Source organism: Schistocerca americana, chromosome 3 (assembly GCF_021461395.2).
Source record: "Schistocerca americana isolate TAMUIC-IGC-003095 chromosome 3, iqSchAmer2.1, whole genome shotgun sequence".
NCBI classification, from domain to species: Eukaryota; Metazoa; Arthropoda; class Insecta; order Orthoptera; family Acrididae; genus Schistocerca; species Schistocerca americana.
In genome coordinates this window covers 993,038,787-993,064,891 of record NC_060121.1, presented here as the reverse complement: position 1 = coordinate 993,064,891, position 26,105 = coordinate 993,038,787, and the positions used below count along the sequence as shown (strand labels likewise).

Sequence of the window (26,105 nt, the reverse complement as noted above, 5' to 3'; positions counted from 1 at the left end):
TTCCAAAGCGTTCATAATATGGTCCCTGAACTTACCGCAGTCGTGGAAAGCTGTTGCAGTGAAATTATACGTGGAACTGAAAGCTGGAAAAAACCCAAGAGGAGAGCTCTGAAATATTTAATAAGACTTGGAAGATAAACTGAAAGGAAAGGATAGACATCATATGAGGGGTAGTGTTCATTTTAGTGGACAAGAATATAATGTCTTTAGAGGTCGAAATTGAGTCTGACTGCGATGTTACAGGGTGTTTCAAAAATGACCGGTATATTTGAAACGGCAATAAAAACTAAACGAGCAGCGATTGAAATACACCGTTTGTTGCAATATGCTTGGGACAACAGTACATTTTCAGGCAGACAAACTTTCGAAATTACAGTAGTTACAATTGTCAACAACAGATTGCGCTGCGGTCTGGGAAACTCTATAGTACGATATTTTCCACATATTCACCATGCGTAGCAATAATATGGCGTAGTCTCTGAATGAAATTACCCGAAACCTTTGACAACGTGTCTGGCGGAATGGCTTCACATGCAGATGAGATGTACTGCTTCAGCTGTTCAATTGTTTCTGGATTCTGGCGGTACACCTGGTCTTTCAAGTGTCCCCACAGAAAGAAGTCACAGGGGTTCATGTCTGGCGAATAGGGAGGCCAATCCACGCCGCCTCCTGTATGTTTCGGATAGCCCAAAGCAATCACACGATCATCGAAATATTCATTCAGGAAATTAAATACGTCGGCCGTGCGATGTGGCCGGGCACCATCTTGCATAAACCACGAGGTGTTCGGAGTCTCGTCTAAGGCAGTTTGTACCGCCACAAATTCACGAAGAATGTCCAGATAGCGTGATGCAGTAATCGTTTCGGATCTGAAAAATGGGCCAATGATTCCTTTGGAAGAAATGGCCCAGACCAGTACTTTTTGAGGATGCGGGGACGATGGGACTGCAACATGGGGCTTTTCGGTTCCCCATATGCGCCAGTTCTGTTTATTGACGAAGCCTTCCAGGTAAAAATAAGCTTCGTCAGTAAACCAAATGCTGCCCACATGCATATCGACGTCATCAATCCTGTGCACTATATCGTTAGCGAATGTCTCTCGTGCAGCAATGGTAGCGGCGCTGAGGGGTTGCCGCGTTTGAATTTTGTATGGATAGAGGTGTAAACTCTGGCGCATGACACGATACGTGGACGTTGGCGTCATTTGGACCGCAGCTGTTACACGACGAACGGAAACCCGAGGCCGCTGTTGGATCACCTGCTGCACTAGCTGCGCGTTGCCCTCCGTGGTTGCCGTACGCGGTCGCCCTACCTTTCCAGCACGTTCATCCGTCACGTTCCCAGTCCGTTGAAATTTTTCAAACAGATGCTTTATTGTATTGCTCTTCGGTCCTTTGGTTACATTAAACCTCCGTTGAAAACTTCGTCTTGTTGCAACAACACTGTGTTCTAGGCGGTGGAATTCCAACACCAGAAAAATCCTCTGTTCTAAGGAATAAACCAAGTTGTCTACAGCACACTTGCACGTTGTGAACAGCACACGCTTACAGCAGAAATACGACGTACAGAATGGCGCACCCACAGACTGCGTTGTCTTCTATATTTTTCACATCACTTGCAGCGCCATCTGTTGTTGAAAATTGTAAGTACTGTAATTTCGAAAGTTTGTCTGCCTGAAAATGTACTGTTGTCCCAAGCATATTGCAACAAACGGTGTATTTCTATCGCTGCTCGTTTAGTTTTTATTGCCGTTTCAAATATACCGGTCATTTTTGAAACACCCTGTATCTTACGATGTGGCAGTGGTACGTCTGTCCACTGTGTATCTTATTGTACTGCTCGTCAACACGTTGATAAATTCAAACAATTAAGGGAGGAAATAATCACGTGCATTCATGTCTAGATGCATAGATAATTTTATTAGAGTAAGTATAGTGAAAACAGCACCATGGTCTGAGTGTAGAACCACGAGGTATTTGAATTTTAATTTAGCTTATTGATCTGAATGCATGACAGCCAGAGGCGAGCGCGTCTCGCCCTTGTCAGAAGCAAGGCGGCGTTGGCCACAAAAACGCAGGTCGCTGGTGACGTTGGCATCCCTCGCTGTTGGGTATCTTCGAATGGTGGCATAGTTATACCAAACGTATCATAAGTAAAACTAGAGCACAGTTTGCAGGAGCCGACACTCCTTCTGTATGGTGCAGTAGTCTAAGGCAGCTCGAAAGACAGGCGAATAGCACGGCGGGCCAGAGTTACACGTTGTCATAGGAGGTAGTACAAGAAATTCTCTAAGAAATCATTCTGAGAGCCTCTCTCATAGAGCAGTGCACGTAAGTTAATATAATACGAAAAGGGTTAATAATTCCTAAAGTGGACGGTGTGACGTCACTGATTCGTAGATCGGTCAGCAGTGCGGTTGTGTCACGCCGTTGTCAGGAGAACGGAACTGGCGGTTGGAACGAGTAGAAACATCCAATGAAACTCACCCCCTCAGTTAAGGCATTAATAAGCTTTGATTTTACGCATATTAAGTTAGTAACGTCTTTACAAGTAAAGTCGTGTAGTAAGTGTATTTGTTTGTTGTTGTCAAAGTCGTATATGTTGATTGGTGACCACTTCCGCAGACTTAGACGATGTCAGACAACGTGCAAAGCTTGTGCCAGGCGCCACGCGTTGACTGCAATTCATGTCGGATAGGTGGATGTTATGACTACGCCATTGTTGTGATTTTTGTCGTCGCTGATGACGACTTGGTTGCGACAGTGAGGTTATTGTGTAGTTTTTCTGTCCGGGAGAACATCGGATTACTAAGTACCAGGAATTCCTTAACTATTCTGGTGTTGCGGTAGAAGACCCGCGACGCAGACAGCAACCAACATGTTAAGCAGAGCGTGGTAGAGCTGTGCCAGCTCAGCAGTGTAAGCTCGGGCATGAGCAACTTTTTTGGGGGGCTATTAGTACTGTCTAGTCGAGAGTAACAACTTACGGCCGCGTGAACACCGTGAATGCTGATCAAACCATTTGTAACTTTGCGCAAAATCCGTAACAATAGTACCTCTATGAAAGTGTAGGACACTGGGCCTCGACAGTATTTTAAGCTCTTACGAGATTTTTCTGTTATTCATTTATGGATGTACCATGTTCCCCCCAGATTGGCCGGCCCGAGTGGCCGTGCGGTTCTAGGCGCTACAGTCTGGAGCCGAGCGACCGCTACGGTCGCAGGTTCGAATCGTGCCTCGGGCATGGATGTGTGTGATGTCCTTAGGTTAGTCAGGTTTAATTATTTCTAAGTACTAGGCGACTGATGACCTCTGATGTTGAGTCGCATAGTGCTCACAGCGATTTTTTGAACACCCAGATTGTTGTTGTATTGCACAAATCGTTACGAGAGTTGATATGGTGGAGAGCAACTTACGGCAAGCTGCAATCCAAATACGATCAGGTGAGCTTAACAGCTCGATTATGTGTTGGTGGACTTTGAAGATGCTGAATCGACATACAGGTATTCATTAGAGACATTTTGCTTGTGATACACTGTTGGTTAGGATTTAGACATCGTTAATTTTCTTCCACTGTCAACCTACGTAATTTTTATAGAGCAACACTAAAAAGTCCTAAGTGGAATTAACGTAAATATAATAGGAAGTAATGGAGAAGGTTTCAATCTGGATACGAGTAACAGGCGTAGCTGAACTGAAATCAATAATTAGATGCTTGTATCATCCTCCCGTTTAGACTATAGCAATTGTATACTTATTCAAAGAAATCCACTACCAGTGTTTCGGAAGTCCACCCATCTTGCAGTACAAGTTGAGGGCAACTTCAGCCAATCAACTGTAAATCCCTCCAGAACTATCCAAGAGCTTTTATGCTGAAATAAGGAGATAAACTGTCGCTAACTTTCTACTTAAACAATAAATGGATTTCATGTGTTCCGATATGGAGGATGTAAATTACAATTTGAGTACAGTAACATCGTCTACGTCGCAGGAGAGCTTCAGTAGAGTTTGGAAGGTAGGAGACGAGGTACTGGCAGAAGTAAAGCTGTGAGGACGGGGCGTGAGTCGTGCTTGGGTAGCTCAGTTGGTAGAGCACTTGCCCGCGAAAGGCAAAGGTCCCGAGTTGGAATCTCGGCCCGGCACGCAGTTTTAATCTGCCAGGAAGTTTCATATCAGCGCACACTCCGCTGCAGAGTGAAAACCTCATTCTGGAAATATCGTCTACAATTTGTATACACGGTAACCTTACGCATCGTGTTTCTCGTTCAGGAATAAGGTATGAGCTGCTACTTGATTTGCACCGCGGTCGCCTCTGGTTCACATAACATGTAATTTTGACAAGAAGTATTGCCATTTGTGACGCGTTAAGCCCGATGGTTGTGCCATATGCTCTAAGTCTGCAGGACGAGACCTTTCAACAAGATAAAACAAGAACTATATTCTCCGTGTTGTCATGAGTTACCTCAGTTGAAATGGTGTTACACTGTTGGCATGGAAAGCACGTTATTCGTATCTCTTTACTCAACTCAGTCATCTGAGAGAGTGGCACGTCGCCAACCTCGAGCCAGTATGATTGATGACGTAGAGACGAGGCAGCGTGGAATGAAGTACCCATATCTACTGTCTATGCTCGTTTCGACTGGATGTACAGTAGGGTTAGATCATTGTCGCTACCATAGTTGGCGGCCCTGTGTAGTAAACTTCGAATCCTGTGTACTCCAAATCATGTTTTAATGGATACGTCCTGTATGCACAATAACAAGCAGATGTCCCCAGCGGTGGGATGGACTTTTTGAAGCATTCTATACAGTGATGTAGATTAAGGTACAAGGAATCACACTGCAATCATTCACCGTGGTAGGCCTACGTTTATGAGCAATCGATGAAAAGATATTTCTGAATTTTGTGTGATGCTATATATCTCTAAAAATGGTAACAATGTACACCCTAGTTACACAGATCAGTGGCTAAGGTACTAACTTCACATGGAAAAGATTATTGATTCAAACCTCGTGAGGCGCAGTGAGTATTTTGCATTTTAAAAATCCTTATCCAAATTATTTGGATCATTCTTTTTATTCAATTAATTGGTTTAAATGTAATATTTTCTTTTCATTTGTCACATCATGTTATTCATCATCTGAAAAAGAACATTTGCTCTTAATTTTTCTTTCCGTCAGTCTTTTTCCACTTGGAATCCTCGTTCATGTGATTTTGATTGTTGTTATTTATTAACATTGATTGAGTTGCTTCCGTTTTGGCATCTTATATTTTTCTCCGTGTTATTGCATTCATTGTTTCTGTTTCTCACTTTGCTTGAATTTCATTTTGCTCACAATCCCTGCTTTAGTTTAAATCATCATCGTTGATATTTTGTCCATAGCGTAATCAGAAGGTATGGTTCGAATGGCTCTGAGCACTATGGGACTTAACTTCTGAGGTCATCAGTCCCCTAGAACTTAGAACTACTTAAATCTACCTAGCCTAAGGACATTACACACATCCATGCCCGAGGCAGGATTCAAATCTGCGACCGTAGCAGTCTCACGGCTCCAGACTGTAGCGCGTAGAACCGCTCGGCCACTCCGGCCGGCCAGAATTTATGCTTTAAGTGTTTATGTGATTATTGCCGTCCAAAAATATGTACATCATTAACGAAAAATACATTCTTGTCACCACTGCACAATCAATATAAGTAGATTGCTTCATTTTTTTTTTATTTTACTAACCGACAGATAGGTATTTTAAAACGTTTAGACATTGCCATTGATTATGAAAAAATAACAGCAATTGGAGAAATTTAAATCTTGATTGAAATAATGTGACAAATGAATACAAGTGAAAGAAAGCGCATGTAAACCAATAAATTGGATAAAAAATGATCAGGGTCATTTCCATAAACATTTAAAAACGAAAAAAATTCAGTATATCTAACAAGATGCAGGCGAACAACCTTTAGCATAAGAAGTTAGTACCTTACCCATTACGCTACACAACCAACTTGTAACTCGTTAGCCGGCCGCGGTGGCCGAGCGGTTCTAGGTGCTTCATTCCGGAACCGCGCGACTGCTACGGTCACAGATTCAAATCCTACCTCGGGCGTGGATGTGTGTGATGTACTTAGGGTGGTTAGGTTTAAGTAGTTCTAAGTTCTAGGGGACTGATGACCTCAGCTGTTAAGTCCCATAGTGCTCAGAGCAATTTGAACCATTTTTATAAACCGTTACGGTCTTAAAGCTATATGGCATAACGCAAAACCAGAGTGAATGGCTTCAGGGTGTGATTTCTTGGACCTTCACATGCATCACCATACAGATTGATTAAAAAATTGGAGTCCATCTCTGGGGACCTCTAATTGCAAATAAAATTTCATTATTTGCTCCTCTTCTTGTTACAATGTCGAAGGTGAACAGTGTATAAATGTAACTCTTCATCACGCCTTCTATGCCTTCTTCCTCGGCCCCATCACCTGTTGTGAGATACATGTACCGGTGTGCCAGTGCGGGCAGGTGACCGCCAGTGGTGGTGTTTTGCTTGTGGCTGTTGCAGCTGGTGGTGCGCGAGATGAACCGGCTGGGCATGATGGTGGACCTGTCCCACGTGTCGGTGCGCACCATGGGCGACGCGCTCGACGTGACGCAGGCGCCCGTCATCTTCTCGCACTCGTCCGCCCTCGCGCTCTGCAACTCCTCTCGCAACGTGCCCGACGACGTGCTCCGGAAGCTGGTGAGCGCACTGGCTGGCCGGCACACAGGGCTGCCGCATAGGGCTGCGTAGGGCTGCCCTGGCCTCTGCTCTCCGTGGCGTCAACGTGGCGTTTCCGACCACATATATTGTGGACGAGGATTTTCCGACTGTTCCAGTACTGAAAACATCCCTACGCTGTTTATTCAGGCTTGGGTCTCGCTGTCTACATCTACATAGATACGCTGGAAGTCCCAGTGCGGTGCGTGACGGAGGGCATCCCGTACCACTACCACTCATTCCCTTTCCTGTTCGATTCCCGGCGGGGTCAGGGATTTTCTCTGCCTCGTGATGACTGGCTGTTGTGTGATGTTCTTAGGTTAGTTAGGTTTAAGTAGTACTAAGGTCTAGGGGACTGATGACCATAGATGTCAAGTCCCATAGTGCTCAGAGCCATTTGAACCATTTTGAACCTTTCCTGTTCCACTCGCAAATAAAGCGAGGTAAAAATGACTGCCTGTACGCCTCCCTGTTGTTGTTGTTGTTGTTGTTGTCTTCAGTCCTGAGACTGGTTTGATGCAGCTCTACATGCTACTCTATCCTGTGCAAGCTTCTTCATCTCCCAGTACCTACATCCTTCTGAATCTGTTTAGTGTATTCATTTCTTGGTCTACCATCCACGCTGCCCTCCAGTACTAAATTGGTGATCCCTTGATGCCTCAGAACATGTCATATCAACCGATCCCTTCTTCTAGTCAAGTTGTGCCACAAAATCCTCTTCTCCCCAATTCTATTCAATACCTCCTCATTAGTTATGTCATCTACCTAACTAATCTCCTTATGAGTCCTAATTTCTCCTATCTTATCTTCGTGGTCCTTACGCGCAGTGTATATTTGGCAATCAGCTTCAAGTGCCAGTTCTCTAAATTTTCTCAGCAGCATTTCTAGAAAAGAACGTCGTCTTCCCTTCATGTCCATGTACCCGAAGCATCTCCGTAACACCTAAGTGTTGTTCGAACCTAGCGGTAACAAATCTAGTAGCCCGCCTCTTTATTCATTCTATGTCTTCCTTCAATTTGACCCGGTGCGTATCCGAAACACAAGAGCCATGTAAGCAGGAGATCCCGAGTTCGAGTCCCGGTCGGGGCACACATTTTCATCTGTCCCCGTTGACGTATGTCAATGCCTGTAAGCAGCTAAGGGTGTTCATTTCATTGTAATTAGATGAGCATTACTCAAGAATAGGTCGCACCAGCGTCCTATATGCTGTCTCCTCTGCAGGTGAACCACTATTTCCTAAATGTCTTCAAATAAGCCGAAGTCGACCATTCGCCATCCATACCACAGTTCTCAGATGCTTGTTCCATTTAGTATCTCTTTGCAATGTTACACCCAGGTATTTAAACGACTTGACTGTGTCAAGCGGGACACCAGTAATACTGCAGGTTTGTTCTGCCTATCCATCAGCAGTAAATTACATTATTCCACATGTAGGGCTAGCTGCCATTCATCACACCATCTGGAAATTTTGTCTACGTCGTCTTGTATCTTCCTACAATCACTCAAATTCGACCCCTTACCGTACACCACGGCATCATCAGTAAACAACCGCAGACTGCTGTCCACTCTGTCCGCCAAATCGTTTATGTATACACAGAACAACAGTAATCATTTCACACTTCCCTGGGGCACTTCTGACTGTAACCTTTGTAACTACCTCTTTAATTATTTCTTATTAAACACTGACGTACAGAATTTTCCCTGACAAAGATAAATCAAACTTAACCTATTCATTTGTCACACACAACATACAAGCCCAACGCAATCTTACTGCTATACATTGACAAAATGGCTTCCAATAGTTAACACAAAAGAATGGCCCTGAATTGCAAGAAATCCTGACCATAATACAAATCCAAAAGATATTACATTGAAGAAATATGAAACTATCTCCAACTCTGTTAATTGCCTAAACTCATTTCAATCACGAATCCAAATAGTGCAAACCCCATTCTTTTTCATAAGTCACTTACCTCACAGAAAATCTTCATAACAAAAACTGCAACCATTACAGCAAGTAGCAACCACAGCCAGCTAAATAAAAAGAGTCTAACTACTATAGACTCTAACTACTAGGAGGCAGAAGGTTAACGAAAGAGAGATTTTGTTGAAGAGCAACTGAGAAAATTTTACTTTATTAATGTGACATCCAGTTCCAAAGTTATATAGTTGTCAATAATTCCACTGCCCAAACATCATCATACATTTCCTTGCGTATTTTCTTATAAATATATCATTTCATCTCGCTTTACAACGCATGTCCTACTAACACAGAGTCTCCACTAAGAATGTCATGTCCATACACTTCCCTATCCATTCGCTAACTGCTAGTCCGTCCAACCATAGAATCTCTTACTGAGAGCGCTGTCAGCGATATTAATACAGTCTATCGGGCTGCCAATATACAGACAGGCTACTTACACCTCCTCTCTGGTGAGCACTTGCTGTCGAGGAGAACATACTGGGATGTATTACCTAACAAGTGTTCGAGACACTCACATATCTGTGAACTTATTCCATATTCTCACACCTTCGTTAACAGCCTGCAGTGAGCATCGTGTCAAATGCTTTCCGGAAATCTAGAAGGATGAAATCTGTCTGTTACCCTTCATCCGTAGCTCTCAGTATATCATTTGCGAAAAGGGCAAGCTGAATTTCGCACGAGCGATGCTTTCTAAAACCATGCTGAATCGTGGACGTAAGCTTCACGGTCTTAAGACACTTTTTATATTCGACCTGAGAATATGATAAAAAGTTCTGCAGCAAACCGAAGTTAAGGCATAAGCATGTTTAAATGTTTCTTTTCATTTGTTAGAATTTTATTTATTTTAAACTTCTTTCTTTCGACAATATTATACCAGACAATGATTTAACATTTTGTCTTCCTCTGTGAATTGTAATTTCTCAGTCAATGTTTTGTAAGAAAGCCGGAGACTTATAAACATCTTCTTCAATCCCATGCGTGTTCTATATTTAAATAGTGTCTTTTAATCTGTTGTCAATCTCTATATATCATTTCTTTCTTTCTCAAGGAAACTGGCCTATGGAAACTTTCTAATTACAAATATAGCATTTACTGCCTCCCGTTGAGCTTGTTCCATACAAAAATATATGATCACATGTTTTTGATATAGTGAGAAATTTACGAGGGAATGTCTCCGAATTTTTTATGTGTAAACTCTTAAAGTTTTTTAAAAAAACAAACATTTTTAACATTCTTCATCTTTATTCGTCATATCTACATATTTATTCCTGGATATAGTCACCCTCGTAGCGAACACATTTCTCCCAAGGAGCGACCAGTTTGTTGATACCGTCATTGTAGTGCAGGATGTTTTACTTTGTTCACGGAGCCACAACTTCACCTCTGTCTACACTGCTTCATCACTATCGTAGTTGAGCTATCGAAGATGATCTGTAAGTTTTCGAAACAGATGAAAGTCAGGTGCGGCCAGGTCGAGACTGTACGGAGGATGACCGAAGACAGTGAACCCAAGGTGACGGAGTGCTGCAGATGTCACAGGGGTCCTGTGTGGTCTGGCTCTGCCATACTCAAGGGGAGGGTGCCCTTCGAATTCAGATTACAGGCCAAAGGACCGGAAGCGTTCGTTGCAGTCGACAAACATATTGTCTCTAAAGAGGTCGAAGTTGAAGGTGACAATGATGCAGTCTGTTCGCGTTTTTACCGGCCACCAGATTCTACTGTGACAGATTGAAAGTCATTCACAGAATGTTTATGGTCAGTAGCGCGTAGGTATCCAGATCATGCATTACTAGTTTGAGGCGATTTAACCTTCCGACTGTAGATGTCTAAGATTCATTGCAGGAGGTACACACATACAGTCAAGCGATGTACTTTTGAACACGTTTTCTGAAAACTGTCTCGAGCAGCGGTTTCGGCAGCTCACGCTCAGTAGAAGTATCTTAGACCTTGTAGCTACAAATAGGCCGGACCCTATGGACAATTTCAGTATAGAAACGGCGATTAGCGAGCATGATGTCATTATAGTACCTATGATTACGAAAACTGATAAATGAGTTAAGAACGCTAGGAGAGTGTTTCTGCTATAAAGAGCAGATAATCAGTTGTTAGTATGTCATTTAGACAGTAAATTGATATCACTTACTTCTAGCAAGATGGTCGCAGAGGAATGATGGGCGAAGTTTAAGCAGATTGTCAATTATGGTTTGGAGAATTATGTCCTAGTAATTGGATTAAGGACGGGAAAGACCCACCATTTTTAATAACGAGATTTGAAAAATGTTGAGGAAGGAGAGGCTGTTGCCCTCTCGGTTCTAAAGAGAACGCACGAATAACGAGAATCAAAGTTTAGTGGAGATTGGTGAGACCGTGAAAAGAGCTATGCGCTAAACCTACAACTACTGCCACAGTCATGCCTTAGCAGCAGATCTGACAGTGGGCCCGAGAAAATTCTAGTCATATTTAAAACCGCTAAGTGGGTCTAAGGCTTCCATCCGGTCACTTGTTGACCAACCTGGTGTGGCAGTTGAAGATAGCGAAACGAAAACCGAAGTTTTAAATTTCACGTTGAAGAAATCGTCCACGAAGGAGAATCGTACAAATTTGCCGTCGTTTTACCGCCGGACGGACTCCCATATGGACGACATAAATAAGAATCCCTGCCGTAGAGAAATAACTGAAAAAGTTGAGAACAAATAAGTCACCTCGTCCGGTGGAATCCCAGTTCTGTTTTTTAAAGAGTACTGTACGATAGTGGCCCCTTACTTAGCCTGTATTTATCGCGAATCTTTCACCCAGCGCAAAGTCCCAAGTGATTGGAAAAAACCCAGGTGACTCCTGTGTATATGAAGTGCAAAAGAACGGTCTCGCAAAAGTACAGACCGATATCTCTTACAACGGTTTGCTGCAGAATCCTATGAACATATTCTCAGACCGAATATAACAAATTTTCTTGAAACCGAGAAGTTTATGTACACTATGAGCATAGTTTTAGAAAGCACCGCTGGTGCGAAACACAGCTTGCCCTTTTCTCTCATGATGTAATGCAAATTATGGGTGAATGGTAAAAGCGTTTGAGGCAGTCCCCCACTGCGGACTGTGAACGAAGGTACGAGCATAAGGAATAGGTTCAAAGATTTGTGAGTGGCTGAAAGACTTCTTAAGTTAGAGATCCCAGTATGTTGTCTTAGGCGGCAAGAGTTCATCAGATACAAAAGTATGGTCAGGGGTTCTCCAGGGAAGTGTGATAGGACCGTTGTTATTCTCTGTATACGTAAATAATTTGGAGGACAGGGCGGGTAGCAATCTGTGGTTCTTTGTTAATGATGCTGTATTGTACGGTAAGGTATCAAACTTGAATGACTGTAGTAGGATACGAGATGATTTAGACAAACTTTCTAGTTGGTGCGATGAATATTAGCTAGCTATAAATAGAGAAAATTTAAGTTAATGCGGATGGGCCGGCCAATGTGGCTGAGTGGTTCTAGGCGCTTCAGCCTGCGGTCACAGGTTCGAATCCAGCCTCGGGCATTGTTGTGTACGATGTCCTTAGGTTAGTTAGGTTCAGGTAGTTCTGAGTTCGAGGGGACTGATGACCTCAGCTGTTGAGTCCCATAGTACTCAGAGCCATTTTTTAATGCGGATGAGTAGCAAAAAAAACAGTTATGTTTGGATACAGCATTAGTAGTGTCTTGCTTTACACAGTTAAATCGTTTAAATGTCTGGGAGCAACTTCCAAAGTGATATGAAATGGAACCAGCGTGTGCGGATTGTGGTAGGGAAGGAGAATGGCCGAGTACGGTGTATTGAGTGTAATGTAGGAAAGTGTGATTCATCTATAAAGGAGACCGTATATAGCAAGCAAGTGCGACCTATTCTCAAGTACTGCTCGAGTGTTTAGGATCCGTACTAGGTCAGATTAAAGGAAGACATCGAAACAGTTTAGGGCGAGGTGCTAGGTTTGGTACTGGTCGGCTCGACTGCAGAAAGATTCTGTTGCCTCCAACATACAGTTGTGCGTAAGGGCCATGAAGTTCAGGTAGGAGAAATTAGAGCTGATACGGAGTCATAAGACAGCCGTTTTCCCCTCCTTCTGTTTGCGAGTGGAAAAAATGGTTCAAATGGCTCTGAGCACTATGGGACTCAACATCTTAGGTCATAAGTCCCCTAGAACTTAGGACTACTTAAACCTAACTAACCTAAGGACATCACACACACCCATGCCCGAGGCAGGATTCGAACCTGCGACCGTAGCAGTCCCGCGGTTCCAGACTGCAGCGCCAGAACCGCACGGCCACCGCGGCCGGCTGCGAGTGGAACAGGAAAGGAAATGACTAGTACTGGCATGAGGTACCCTCCGCCACACGCACATCGATGTAGATGTAGATATACATGCAGAATTCGAGACTCAGTTTCAACACGATCTTTCTCACTCACCGAGATAGCAACGTTATAAACTGCCATGTTACGTCCTATAGTTCGGAGTCTTTTAGCGGCAGGTGTCATGAAGAATAAAGACGTTAAATTTGAATGAAGTTTGTTTTATTAAAAAGCTGTTAGAGTTTTCATAAAACATTCGTAGACATTACTTTTTCAGCAGGCCCTCGTGGTTTCCTATACGATACTTGACAGTTCCCGTGGTTCTGTATCGCTGCGTGGAGTATTTTAGTCCGTATACTACAAAATGAGATCGACAGGAAGTGCAAAATGGCTAAGCAGGCATGGCTAGAGGACAAATGTAAGAATGTAGAGGCTTATCTCAATAGGTGTAACATACATACAGCCTACAGGAAAATTAAAGAGACCTTTGGAGAAAAGAGAACCACTAGTATGAATATCAAGAGCTCTGATGGAAACCCAATTCTAAGCAAGGAAGGGAAATCAGAAAGGTGGAAGGAGTATATGGAGGGTCTATACAAGGGCGATGTTCTTCAGGACAATATTATGGAAATGGAAGAGGATGTAGATGAAGACGAAATGGGAGATATGATACTGGGTGAAGAGTTTGACAGAGCACTGAAAGACCTGAGTCCAAACAAGGCCCCGGTAGTAGACAACATTCCATTAGAACTACTGACGGCCTCTGGAGGGCCAGTCCTGACAAAACTCTACCATCTGGTGAGCAAGATGTATGAGACAGGCGAATTACCCTCAGATTTCAAGAAGAATATAACAATTCAAATCTTTTGACAATGTTGACTGGAATACTCTCTTTCAAATTCTGAAGGTGGCAGGGGTAAAATACAGGGAGCGAGAAGCAATTTACAATTTGTACAGAAACCAGATGAAAGTTATAAGAGCCGAGGGGCATGAAAGGGAAGCAGTGGTTGGAAAGGGAGGGAGACTGGGTTGTAGCCTCTCCCCGATGCTATTCAATCTGTATATTGAGCAAGCAGTAAAGGAAACAAAAGAAAAATTCGGAGTAGGTATTAAAATCCATGGAGAAGAAATAAAAACTTTGAGGTTCGTCGACGACATTGTAATTCTGTCAGACACTGCAAAGGACTTGGAAGAGCAGTTGAACGGAATGGAAAGTGTCTTGAAAGGAGGATATAAGATGAACATCAACAAAAGCAAAAACGAGGATAATGGAATGTAGTCGAAATAAGTCGGCTGATGCTGAGGGAATTAGATTAGGAAATGAGACACATAAAGTAGTAAAGGAGATTTCCTATTTGGGGAGCAAAATAACTGATTACGGTCGAAGTAGACAGGAGATAAAATGTAACTGGCAAAGGCAAGGAAAGCGTTTCTGAAGAAGAGAATTTGTTAACATCGAGTATAGATTTAAGTGTCAGGAAGTCGTTTCTCAAAGTTTTGTATGGAGTGTAGCCATGTATGGAAGTGAAACATGGACGTTAAATAGTTTAGACAAGAAGAGAATAGAAGCTTTAGAATTGTGGTGCTACAGAAGAATGCTGAAGATTAGATGGGTAGATCACATAACTGACGAGGAGGTATTCAATAGAATTGGGGAGAAGAGGAGTTTGTGCCACAACTTGACAAGAAGAAGGGACCGGTTGGTATGGCATGTTCTGAGGCATGAAGGGATCACAAATTTAGCATTGGAGGGCAGCGTGGAGGGTAAAAATCGTAGAGGGAGACCAAGAGATGAATACATTAAGCAGATTCAGAAGGATGTAGGTTGCAGTAAGTACTGGGAGATGAAGAAGCTTGCACAGGATAGAGTAGCATGGAGAGCTGCATCAAACCAGTCTCCGGACAGAAGACCACAACAACAACAACTACAACAAATTTCACATCCGCTGATAGACTATATAGTCTGCGAAATGCCTCAGAACATGTCCTACGAACCGATCCCTTCTTCTAGTCAAGTTGTGCCACAAATTTCTCTTCTCCCCAATTCTATTCAATACCTCCTCATTAGTTATGTGATCTACCCATATAATCTTCAGCATTCTTCTGTAGCACCACATTTTGAAAGCTTCTATTCTCTTCTTGTCTAAACTATTTATCGTCCACGTTTCATTTCCATACATGAGTACACTACATACAAATACTTTGAGAAACGACTTCCTGACACTTAAATCAATACTCGATGTTAACAAATTTCTCTTTTTCAGAAACGCTTTCCTTGCCATTGCCAGTCTACATTTTATATTCTCTCTGCTTCGACCATCATGAGTTATTTTGCTCCCCAAATAGCAAAACTCCTTTACTACTTTAAGTGTCTCATTTCCTAATCTAATTCCCTCAGCATCACCCGACTTAATTCGACTACATTCAATTATCCTCGTTTTGCTTTTGTCGATGTTCATCTTATAACCTCCTTTCGTAGGCAAACTGTAGTCATAGTCCACGCAAAGGAACAATGACTGGCAAAAGTTCTGTTCTGATAAAGCTCGAGCAGATTCCAAAACAACCTCAGTTTAGCGGGTATTCAGAGACGTCGAGGGAGTATGTGAAGCTACATTTAGTAAGAAGGAGATTGTTCTGAAAGTTGATGCATGCTTGCATAACAGGGAACAATTAAAAAAAAATATTTTGCCTTTACATTTGCGTTATCCACATACTCATATGTTCAGCATGAAGGTGAGTGTTTTCAGAATTAATTGCTTACGAAACTTACTCATAAAATAGTCTTTGCAACTCATGTATGCATTTTGTGTTAGATATATCATCAATGAATTTGGCCGGCCGGTGTGGCCGAGCGGTTCTAGGCGCTACAGTCTGGAACCGCGCGACCACTACGGTCGCAGGTTGGAATCCTGCCTCGGGCGTGGATGTGTGTGATGTCCTTAGGCTAGTTAGGTTTAAGTAGTTCTAAGTTCTAGGGGACTGATGACCTCAGAAGTTAAGTCCCATAGTGCTCAGAGCCATTTGAACCATTTTTGGATGAAATATGTTTTAAAGAAAACGTAACTTTGAGGCCTTATTACTAGTGCGGTAGGAAAAGCTCGCGCTGGCGATGTGAGAGTTGTGAGGCAGACGGCTTGTCCGCAATCTGTTCCAGGCCATCAACGGCGGCATCGTGATGGTGAGCTTCTTCAACAACTTCCTCAGCTGCTCCGACAGCGCGTCGCTGCATGACGTCATCGGTAAGTCGCCAGCCACGGCTCCCCCCTCCTGTCCGCAGAGTTCGGCGCCGAGGCGGAAGTTCGCGAGCCGGCGTTGCTTTGCCAGAGCGCCGGCTCGGCACGGACCAGCTCTGAATACCGCTCCCTGTAATTGTACTGAAAGCTAAGTTACCGGCGCGCCAACAGCCAAGCGTGATAATTACACACTGCCTTCCTAAAACAACTAAACAAACAACGAGTATTTACAAGTTAGGCGGTGTGGTCATTATCTGCTGCAAGTAGATAAATATTCATTTCTCAAATTCAAACGTCTTTTTCTTGTTGCGGTCTGTATTTATCAACGATGAAGAAGCGTTTCGTCTTTTACGTGAAGGTGCCTCAGTGGATTTTATCTTGAAGAACGCAGTTTTGTTTTTATATGGAACAATTACACATAAGAAAACAGATGACGCCATAATCTTACATTAATAAATTATTGCTTACAGTTATTTTTTTCTGCCGAAATTTGCGCATCCTTACATCAGTCTAACAAAACAGTTGCGACACTCCGTCTCGTTTTTGTTACCCACCACTCCGTCTCCTTTTCGTTACCGACAGCGATAGCAGCGCTCCACGTTGCCAGCAAGCGACACTAGTGAAAACGATATCGAATCATTGCGAATACTAACGTTTTTACCCATTTACAGCATACACACTTGGAGGTACGAAACTGTACAGTACAGGACAGACTGCTTATGAATCTCTTGTAATGCACAGATGTGTACTGAGTGATGTAGTTTTCCTCTAATAATGAAAAAATTGCTAGCAAACGCTAGAAGCCATGACCTTTTGCAAAAAGTCGTCGTGTATCTTCCCAGCAAATCAGAGTATTGTTTGCTACACTTTCAACTGATTCAGTGAAGTGGAATATAAGAAACAAACATGGAATATAATAACTACATTAATTAACGCTCTAAATATCCTACCATAAATGTAGCGTAAGGGAAATATCACACAGGCGTAATAATAAATCATCAAATGCAATAGAACTGTTTTTCAACATTGAAGAAACTAATACAACAAGTTTTACTAAATCTGAGCCACAAACGACAAGAATCTCAAATGCGCTCTCTTTTGAAACAAAAGTAATTACATTTAAAAAAAATATTCGTGTATTACAAAGTCGAATGAAGTATAAGAATGGGCGAATCATTAGACTCCATAAAATTGTTTTAAGTCTCAAGGAAAGGGCCTGTGGTAATTGCAGACAGAAAATAAGAGAAATGTGTGCTTTTCATGCGTGAAATATGTGTTTATATTCTCTTCCTTTCAGCAGAATAATCTGCAAATTTATACATATTCAAAAGTATTTCTTCATGAATAAGTAGTAGTCTGTTATTGAATCAGTGCGATATGGCTGTTTTTACATGTATTTCACGACAGTTCATGTCTCTTGGTAATTTACTAACGCATGGAATGTAAAAGTGTAACAATTATTTCTTTAACTAAGACCGCTTGGAGCGCTAGTGTCGTTCCGGCTTTCAAACGGTAACAACTTCCGCACCAGAGAGTGTGGTAATAGGTTAGAGGCCTCACTGTCATTTCACGATTAAGAGTCGACACAGTTTGATGCTACTCCTTTCTGTTTTGTAGTATTTATATTTCGTAAGCTAACTGCTATGGAACACCATTAATCATCTTTCTCTAACTGCAGATTTTTCTTACGAGACCTGAGCGTGATTTCTGTCTTCACTACTTGTTCACTTAGGGTCTCTTTCGTTTTTGTAAGTCTTACGAACCTTATGAAGTAACATATGTTCGTTTCCTTTCTGTTCTCCTCCCGCCTGCCGCCCCCCTCCCTCTCTCTCTCTCTCCCTCCCTCTCTCTCCATCTATCTGTCTTCGTACGTACTTATATACAGGATCATTCCCTGATGTCCAATGGAAGATATAGGTTCACAGTAGCGAAAATGAACAATATATATATATATATATATATATATATATATATATATATATATATATATATATATATATATATATAGGGTGAGTCACCTAACGTTACCGCTGGATATATTTCGTAAACCACATCAAATACTGACGAACCGATTCCACAGACCGAACGTGAGGAGAGGGGCTAGTGTAATTGTTTAATACAAACCATACAAAAATGCACAGAAGTATGTTTTTTAACACAAACCTACCTTTTTTTTAAATGGAACCACGCTAGTTTTGTTAGCACATCTGAACATATAAACAAATACATACTCAGTGCCGTTTGTTAAATGTTAATTATATCCGGAGATATTGTAACCTAAAGTTGACGCTTGAAACCTCCGACGTTCAGTTGCGTGTTGTAACAAACACGGGCCACGGTCGGCGAGCAGCATCTGCAGGGACATGTTTACGATGACGACCGTGTTTACGAGTGTGGCTGTAGTGCACTGTTGTGGTTTGGTCTAGCTGTCGCAGTGTCCGCATGTAGCGCTTGCTGCTATTGTTATTCTGCATTCGTCTCTGCACGCATACCAACTGTAGTACACCGTGTTACCAGACCACTGCGATAGTGTAGTGTTGTAGGAACTGTGACCATGTTGTATTCGAACTCTGAAAAGGCGGAGATGATACACATCTATGGCGAGTGTCGACGAAATGCAGCTGAACCCTGCAGGGTGTATGCAGAACGGTACCCGGACAGAGAGCATCCAACGTGCCGCACATTGCAAAACATCTACCGCCAACTGTATGCAACAGGTATGGTCGTAGCACGCAAACGGGTCCGTAACAGGCCCGTCACAGGAGAAGCGGGTGCAGTTGGTGTGTTAGCTGCTGTTGCCATGAACCCACACATGAGTACACGGGACATTGCGAGAGCCGGTGGACTGAGTCAAAGTAGTGTCATGCGCATACTGCACCGTCACCGCTTTCAACCTTTTCATGTGACGCTACATCAGCAATTACATGGTGATGACTTTAATCATCGAGTGCAATTCTGTCAATGGGCATTAACAGAGAATGCGTTGCAGTTCTACCTGTTTACCGATGAAGCGGGTTTCACAAACCACGGGGCAGTGAATCTACGGAACATGCATTACTGGTCCGTGGAAAATCCTCGCTGGCTCAGACAGGTAGAGCGACAGCGACCGTGGACTGTAAATGTATGGTGCGGAATCATTGGCGACCACCTCATTGGTCCTCACTTCATTGGAGGAGCCCAAACAGCTGCAACATACATCGCGTTTCTAAAGAATGATCTGCCAACGTTGCTCGAAAATGTCCCACTGGAAACGCGTCGACGTATGTGGTATCAGCATGATGGTGCACCTGCACATTCCGCAATTAACACTAGGATGTTCGACGGGCGTTTCATAGGACGTGGAGGACGCATAAATTGGCCAGCCCGTTCTCCTGATCTTGACACCTCTGGACTTCTTTCTGTGGGGTACGTTAAAGGAGAATGTGTACCGTGATGTGCCTACAAACCCAGAGGATATGAAACAACGTATTGTGGCAGCCTGCGGCGACATTACACCAAATGTACTGCGACGTGTGCGACATTCATTACGCTAGAGATTGCAATTATGTGCAGCAAATGATGGCCACCACATTGAACATCTATTGGTCTCACATGTCGAGACACACTCTATTCCACTCCGTAATTGAAAACGGAAACCATGTGTGTTCGTGTACCTCACCCCTCATGGTAATGTACATGTGCGTCAGTGAAAAAGACCAATAAAAAGGTGTTAGCATGTGGACGTAATGTGCTGTTCCAGTCTCTTCTGTACCTAAGGTCCATCACCGTTCCCTTTGGATCCCTACGTAATTTCGTAATTTGGTGCTCTCCGATACATACGATCGAACAACGGAGGAGTGGTACACAAGCGTCAACTTTAGGTTACAATATCTCCGGATGTAATTAACATTTCACAATGCAACAAACGGCACTGATTACGTATTTGTTTATATGTTCAGATGTGCTAACAAAACTAACGGGGTTCCATTTAAAAAAACGTAGGTTTGTGTTAAAAAACATACTTCCGTGCATTTTTTTTATGGTTTGTATTAACCAATTACACTAGCCCCTCTCCTGACGTTCGGTCTGTGGAATCGATTCGTCAGTATTTGGTGTGGTTTACGAAATATATCCAGCGGTAATGTTAGGTGACTGAAGGGTTGGCATGTAAATAGTAAACAGGTACGTGTTTCAGTGTTTTAATTACTTCCAGAGTAGTCACCAGCATTGGGCATAACCCATTGCTAGCGATGTGGAAGTAGTAGCCGGCCTGTGTGGCCGAGCGGTTCTAGGCCCTACAGTCTGGAACGGCGCTACCGCTACGGTCGCAGGTTGGAATCGTGCCTCAGGCATGGATGTGTGTGAAGTCCTTAGGTTAGTTAGGTTTAAGTAGTTGTAAGTTCTAGGGGACTTATGACCTCAGAAGTTAAGTCCCATAGTGCTCAGAGCCATTTGAACCATTTCTTTTTGAAGTCGTAGAATACTCTCAGGAGTGCCAGTTGTGTTGACAGTTCGAGCGGCGCCGTCTATTGTGAAGTTCTGAAGCGAATGCCGTGAAGTGTTTCCTTCAGTTTTGAAATCGAGTTGAACTCACGAAGGCTTAAGTCAGGGCAGTGCAGTAGGTGGTACAGCACTTGGCAGCCCCCCCCCCCCCCCCATCAGTCAAACAAATCAGCAACAGCTTGCACTGTACCTGCTTGAGCATTGTCCTGCAAAATGAAGGTCAGGGTCCTCCAGAAAGTATCATCACTTCTTTCTCTAAGCTGGTCGTAGGTTGCGTTCCAAAAATGAGCAGCATAGAGAGAGAAGTGATGACACTTTCTGCTGGACTCGTCCATCATTTTGCAGGACAATGCTCAAGCAGGTACAGTGCAGGCTGTTACGGATTTGTTTGACTGATGGGGCTGCCAAGTGCTATACCACCTACTGCACTCCCCTGACTTAAGCCTTCGTGAGTTCAAGGCGATTTCTAAACTGAAGGAAACAATTCACCACATTCGCTTCAGAACTGCTACAAATTGGTAGGGCAATAGACAGCGCCGCTCGAACTAACTCAACTGGCACTGATAAGAGTTTCCTACGACTTCCACATCGCTGGCTATGGGTTATATACAATGCTGGTGACTACTTTGAAGGTCAGTAAAACACTGGAACACGTATCTATTTTCTAGGAGCTGTAAATAAATAGTTGTCACTGTTAAAGTTCAAACCCTCGTGTGTGTGTGTGGGGGAGGTGGGGGGGGGGGGGTGGCGGCGGACGTGAGCATATGATTTTTTTTTTCTACTTCAGAGACGTTATCATCATGAGCGATTGGGATTGCCGCTACTTGCGGTGGGGGCTAAGTCAGTGTATCTCAGACACTCTCAGTGAGTTCTTCGAATGGTATGGTTAGAGGCCACGTGGCCACGTGGAGTGTAATCACAGAACCATTAGGGGAGCGTGGCACTGTTCTGATAATCACTTGTCAGGGTGTCGCTCTAGAATTTTGATTATTAATAGTGAGTCGTTTGTTGTGTGCTTCTGGTGATTCAACACGATTTTCTTTTGGGCCTTTTTATAGTAATTTCCTTGCAACGTTAGGAGGAGACTTTACGTATTCACTCTCGGCTTTTGCTTCTGATTCTGTTCTCTGAGATGATCTATAGCATTCACATTGTTATGGCTCCCTGGTGGATGCGTTTCAAACACAGAGCAGTCTTATACTACACTGAGGACCAAAACTGAAGCAACGAACGCAGATTTTGCAAGGGTGCGTTTATTTTACCACGAAACAGGTGATAGTAAAGTACAAACAATGTAGAGAATGCAGACCATAAATAACTGCTCTATGCGTAACTGTAGACAAAAGTTTTCTTCGTTTTTTTCCAACTTAACGGATTTGCACGCACATTTCGACAACTGGTTAGTGTGCTCAATATGGGGTGTGGCCACGTCTGATAGCAATAAATGCCGGACAAGGACGGGCGTGCTGTCAGTGATATCACCAATCTCATTTTGAGGCAATAACGCCCATTCTTACTGCAGAGCTGCTCGAAAGTCTTGGAGACTGGTTGGTGGATGCTGACGTGATGCAGCCCGTCTCCCTGGTGCATCGCCTTCCACGTTCCTTCCAGATGTAACATTAACACTAAATTCGAATAAATTATTGCTATGCAACCACTTACGTTAACAATTCCAGTGAAATAAGTGTGTGACAAGAAGATAGTTTGAAGGGGTATTACATGTGTAGGGTGATATAGGAACGAAGTGAAAGGCAGAAAGGACATTTCTAAAAACAGAATGTACAAACATGTTTTTTCGAAACTAGATTTGAATCTGGTCAGTTCGATACCCAATTTTTTATTTCTTACTCTTCGTTTGGCCATAAAAATTCGTAAAATATCCAATGCGTACTTTCAATGTTGTGCCGCTTCGCCAAAAATTTGACCAAAACTGAGAAAACAGAGTAGAATAGATAGTGTGGAACGACGAGGGCTAACTGGATTGAAGAAGAGGGGAAGTACTGAGCTGAATTTAATGTTTTTCTGGTTTGTTTCCTTTTATACACTCTAAGGCAAGAAAGAAATGCTGTTACTGATAATACATTTAAGATGTGCATGTACTGACAAACTAATGATTACAATTTCAGGAAAAGTTGATGACATATTGAAGACAAACTGATGACAAATTGAGCAAGTTGATTCACATCCAGCCCTTGTGCCAGCAGTACGTCGGCTTTGTTTGGTAGAGTTTCTGAGGGATAAAATGCCAAATTCTGTCCAGCTGCCGCTTTAGATCGTTAGAGTCCCTAGCTGGTTGGCGGGCCCTGCCCATGGTGCTCCAAATGTTCTCACTATGGCCGAGATCCAGTGACCTCGCTGGCCAATGCAAGGTTTGGCAAGCACGGAGACAAGCGGTGGAAACTCTCGCACAGTCCACGTGGCCATTAATTATGTAAGCCCAGAACGGTTTGCCCTGAAGGGCAACAAACGGGGAGTAGAACATCGTCAACCTACCGCTGGTCTATAAGTGCGCCGCGGATGACAAAGTAATGGGTCATGCTACGAAACGAAGTGACGCTCCAGACAATAGCTCCTGCTTGTCGGACAGTCGTAACATGCACTGCCAACGCTATGCGAAGTTGGTTGGTTGGTTTTGGGGAAGGAGACCAGACAGCGAGGTCATCGGTCTTATCGGGTTAGGGAATGATGGGGAAGGAAGTCGGCCGTGCCCTTTGAAAGGAACCATCCCGGCATTTGCCTGGAGCGATTTAGGGAAATCACGGAAAACCTAAATCAGGATGGCCGGACGCGGGATTGAACCGTCGTCCTCCCGAATGCGAGTCCAGTGTCTAACCACTGCGCCACCTCGCTCGGTCTATGCGAAGTACTTGACCCATTTGTACAGTGGTGAAACGTCTCTTATTCCAGGTATGGTGTTAGCATGTGAATGTCTACATGTATTGTTGTGTTCTTGCTGTATATCATGAAACAGTGACAGTGTGGGACCGTTGCAATTTGGCGACATAATGTCGATTCATCATAGATGATGTGTACTAGGAGGGGAGGGGAGGGGGGAATGCCTTTTTAAACAACGGTAACTACTAGTGAACCTTTTGTCAATTATTTTTCGAATTCTCGAAAACAAAGGGTCTTGGCTAAATTGTTATTGTTTTGTAGATATATGGAACCAATGCAATGTGCTCTTAGGTCGTTTGGAGGCTTCGAGAAGGAGAATATTAAAAGGATATGATATCAGCGCAGAAATGCAGATTCTAACTACTTAACACTGGCACCTGTTTGTACTACAGAGTGAGCGGCCGATCCGTTTAAAAGGCATTTAGTGTGCGATATTACGTAACTCATAATTTTGGGGTATTAAGAGGTAGTACCATTTCAACAGCCTGAAAAAGCGTTTAAACGTCAAGTTTTTGCGGTGGAAGGAAATGTTATAGAGTAATAATACTTGGGGTAGTTATTGAGCATATATTTAAGTACATTACAAACATTTTATGTTCGAAAAGATTACAAAATTGTGACACTACAGAAATTCTCCAGAGGCCCGTTGAATCTGAGGCGATCTTTGGCACGCATTATAACTGATATCAGTTCGAATCTCGAAAAAAGAAAAAAAAAACAATCTATGTAGTTTACGTGAGCGTAGCTAGTGAACCACGTAGGGGCTGTAAGACATTGATTTTTGATTTATTGGCGAGTGTTTGATTAAAATCGTTTAATTTTTACGAGAAAAGGACAATCATTTGTTAATAAATATTGCTTAAATTATCTAATCGAAAGTCCCCTATGTGGTTCACTTTGAAATGTTATTCCAAACTTGTTGTTAAATTTGGGGACAAAATAACTGAAAATTGTGGGAGTTCCGCTGCGTGCAGTTTCGAAAAATCATTTTCCGAGGAAAACGCATTTGAGACTTTGAAATGTATTGTAGACATGAATAAATGAAAAAATTCTACTTTCAGTAAACTCTTACCATTAATCTGCTACCCGAGCACTTGCCTGTCACACAGTGCCGTTTCGATCGAACTCACATTCACTAGTTCAACACAGAACGATTAAGAAATCGGTCGTGGCACTTCCATGAAGGCACAAAACTTCTGCGATCCCGTTTAGCGGGGGCATTGCTTGGGGGATTCAATTGTAAAATTCATACACGTTCCGTATAAACTTATTAGCGGGTATAACAACTTTCCAGCAGTTTGGACAAGCAATAATTATTGTGACGCCTAGGCCTTCGTTCTTGTAACATGACGTCTGCACTGCACGTTTTATGCTTCACGTGGTGAAAAATAACAGATAAAATGGCAAGAAAAATTATAATCATATAGCTCAGTCTGTAACTCACGTCAAAGTCCTCGTAGACTGTGTTTCAGTTTCTTAGCAGAGGAACTGACTCTTTCCCAACTGCTCTCAGCCTCATATCTCTTCTTTGGACGCTTTTATGGCGTACTGCTTCGACGCCTCGTTGGATACGATGTTTTCGTGAATGTCCTGCCCGAGTACACTTTCTCACCACTCATTCTTACTCGAATTACAAAACTGTATACTATAAGATGACAAATGAACTATGAAAAGTCAATACTGCACACAAAAATCAAGACTCGAAGCTTACTGATGCCAAGCAAACGTATTACTGTTCTGAAATACTGTGAACTATACCCGTGCACTGCAGGGGGTATCGAGCTGGCGCAGGTAGACCGTTCTGGATCGCCTGAGGCGCTAGAGGTAGCAGCTCAGGCGTCCATAGAATGTATTTTTTCATTAGACCTTTTGCCTCATATTTTAGAAGGTGAAAAGAAACTTTGAAACTAATAAAAAAAATTTTTCACAAATAAACTACTAGTCGCACGAAATTGTACTCGTAATATTATTTGTCTTTTCACTTTCTCAGGGCGAGAACCCTCTTTGCAGCCAGAAACATATAAAATTGTCATCCCATTAACCTTCCGTCAGCAAGATAGTCTCGAAGTCTTCTGCGTGACGTGTGACGTCATAATCTCTACATTGTCCTTCAGAATGGAATACAGCTCTTTAACATTAAATAGAAACGGCGATAATGTCGAACGCTTGTATCTTCGAGGTATTCGGTTTACCCGTCAATCTAAAAAGACTCTGCAAATGTTCTAAATACGCACCCCTCTTCCCTCCCCCACACTTGAGTAAAACGCACATGTCCTTCATACATCCATGTGGAACCGTGAGAATGTTCTCGTTCGACACGTTGACTTGCATGTCGATTATTCTCAAGGTGTTGACCATTAACGTGAATTTGAGCACTTTGTCGGTGTGTCTCAGGTTCGTATTGATAACACCAAAACTAGTAACCCGTGATGATACTTTCCGGAAAAGTAC

General features: G+C 42.9%; 1 protein-coding gene across 1 annotated transcript in view; it reads left to right on the top strand.

Moving 5' to 3' along the window:
• Positions 1-26,105, top strand: part of LOC124606617 (dipeptidase 1-like) — a 1,437,429-nt gene that overhangs the window by 1,225,035 nt on the left and 186,289 nt on the right. Inside the window, exons 10-11 of the mRNA XM_047138602.1 lie at positions 6,549-6,725; positions 16,199-16,283. Coding sequence (XP_046994558.1) covers positions 6,549-6,725; positions 16,199-16,283 — 262 coding nt within the window. The remainder of the gene's footprint in view (positions 1-6,548; positions 6,726-16,198; positions 16,284-26,105) is intronic.